This window comes from Sphaeroforma arctica, assembly GCF_001186125.1.
Source record: "Sphaeroforma arctica JP610 unplaced genomic scaffold supercont1.8204, whole genome shotgun sequence".
Classification (NCBI taxonomy): Eukaryota; class Ichthyosporea; order Ichthyophonida; genus Sphaeroforma; species Sphaeroforma arctica.
In genome coordinates this window covers 1-1,273 of record NW_014032354.1, presented here as the reverse complement: position 1 = coordinate 1,273, position 1,273 = coordinate 1, and the positions used below count along the sequence as shown (strand labels likewise).

General features: G+C 45.2%; 1 protein-coding gene across 1 annotated transcript; it reads left to right on the top strand.

Annotated features, from left to right (window-relative positions):
- Positions 1 to 202: 202 nt before the first annotated feature.
- Positions 203 to 946, top strand: SARC_16491 (hypothetical protein; the record flags this gene model as incomplete). The annotated part of the gene is made up of 1 exon (XM_014289404.1): positions 203 to 946. One exon carries the CDS (start codon positions 203 to 205, stop codon positions 944 to 946), a length of 744 nt encoding a protein of 247 aa, XP_014144879.1.
- Between the last annotated feature and the right edge of the window lie 327 nt (positions 947 to 1,273).

The following is a 1,273-nucleotide window of genomic DNA, read 5'->3' as shown; positions in this document are numbered from 1 at the left end:
GCGGAGTCTGGGGTTAGGGTTTTGTATTGATGTTTGTTCAGTGACCCATCAGATGTGGCTGTTCGATGATCCCCCCCGTCACGTACCACCCGGAAATACGAAATTATGACCCACAATTCACACTTACGGGTATATAAGACATTCCCTTAATCAATCTCGTCCACAACTTTACATATCTTATTTTGTAAGTTTCTTTCGTCACATGTCTGGACACGACGTACGCGCAAACCCCAACACCTTACACGGGCACGAAGAGTGTTTTTGCGGTGATAGAGGTGCCGCAATGACACTGGGTATGATACGCGAACATTGTATGTTCGGACTGAAATGGAATATACTTTCCATGTTGCTACGCAAGAGAGCTAACTGGTTGTGCAACTGGACGCTAATGGACATGTTGATGAAGGCGACGTTGTCCACGGAAGATGGACCGGACATGGAGACTATACGTCTCATGTCAACCAGTATAGCCGAACTGGCCGTTGGGGCAGTTGCTTTTCCGATGACGGTATTTGTCTTATCGGACATCGTATCCAAGTTTTCGGCCAACTTTCAATTAAATGATTTTGATGCCCTACTCCTCATGCTGGGTTATGTTCGAAATGTAGGGGGTAGGGGCATGGATCGCGTAGAAGCAACGATTTACGAACTGAAGCTCTCTGCGATCATGGTTGGGGTGCATGAAATGTCCGACTGGCACGACGAAGTTCCAGACGTGTCGACGGACCCCCTTGTAGTGGAGAAACTCCCCCGTGCAGCTCTTGTTTCTACGTGCACGGTGTGCAAGGACGATGCCGACACGTCTGGAACTAGTATGCCCTGTGGACACATTTTCCACACTACTTGTATCCGCGCGTGGCTTACCAGGGCAAACACCTGCCCCTTGTGTCGCGCTGAGCTACCAGCATCAGAGATACAATGGGATTCGGTTGTGAACTTTGATTGAATAAAGTATTATGTTCCTAAACTATCATAGGCTGAAGTATCAAAAACTATCATAGGCTGAAGTATCAAAAACTATCATGGGCGGAAGTATCAAAAACTATCATAGGCTGAAGTATCAAAAACTATCATGGGCGGATGTATCAAAAACTATCATAGGCGGAAGTATCAAAAACTATCATAGGCGGAATTTTCAAAAACTATCATAGGCGGAAGTATCAAAAACTATCATAGGCGGAAGTATCAAAAACTATCATAGGCGGAAGTATCAAGAACTATCATAGGCGAAGTATCAAAACGATCATAGGCTGAAGTATCAAAAACTATCATA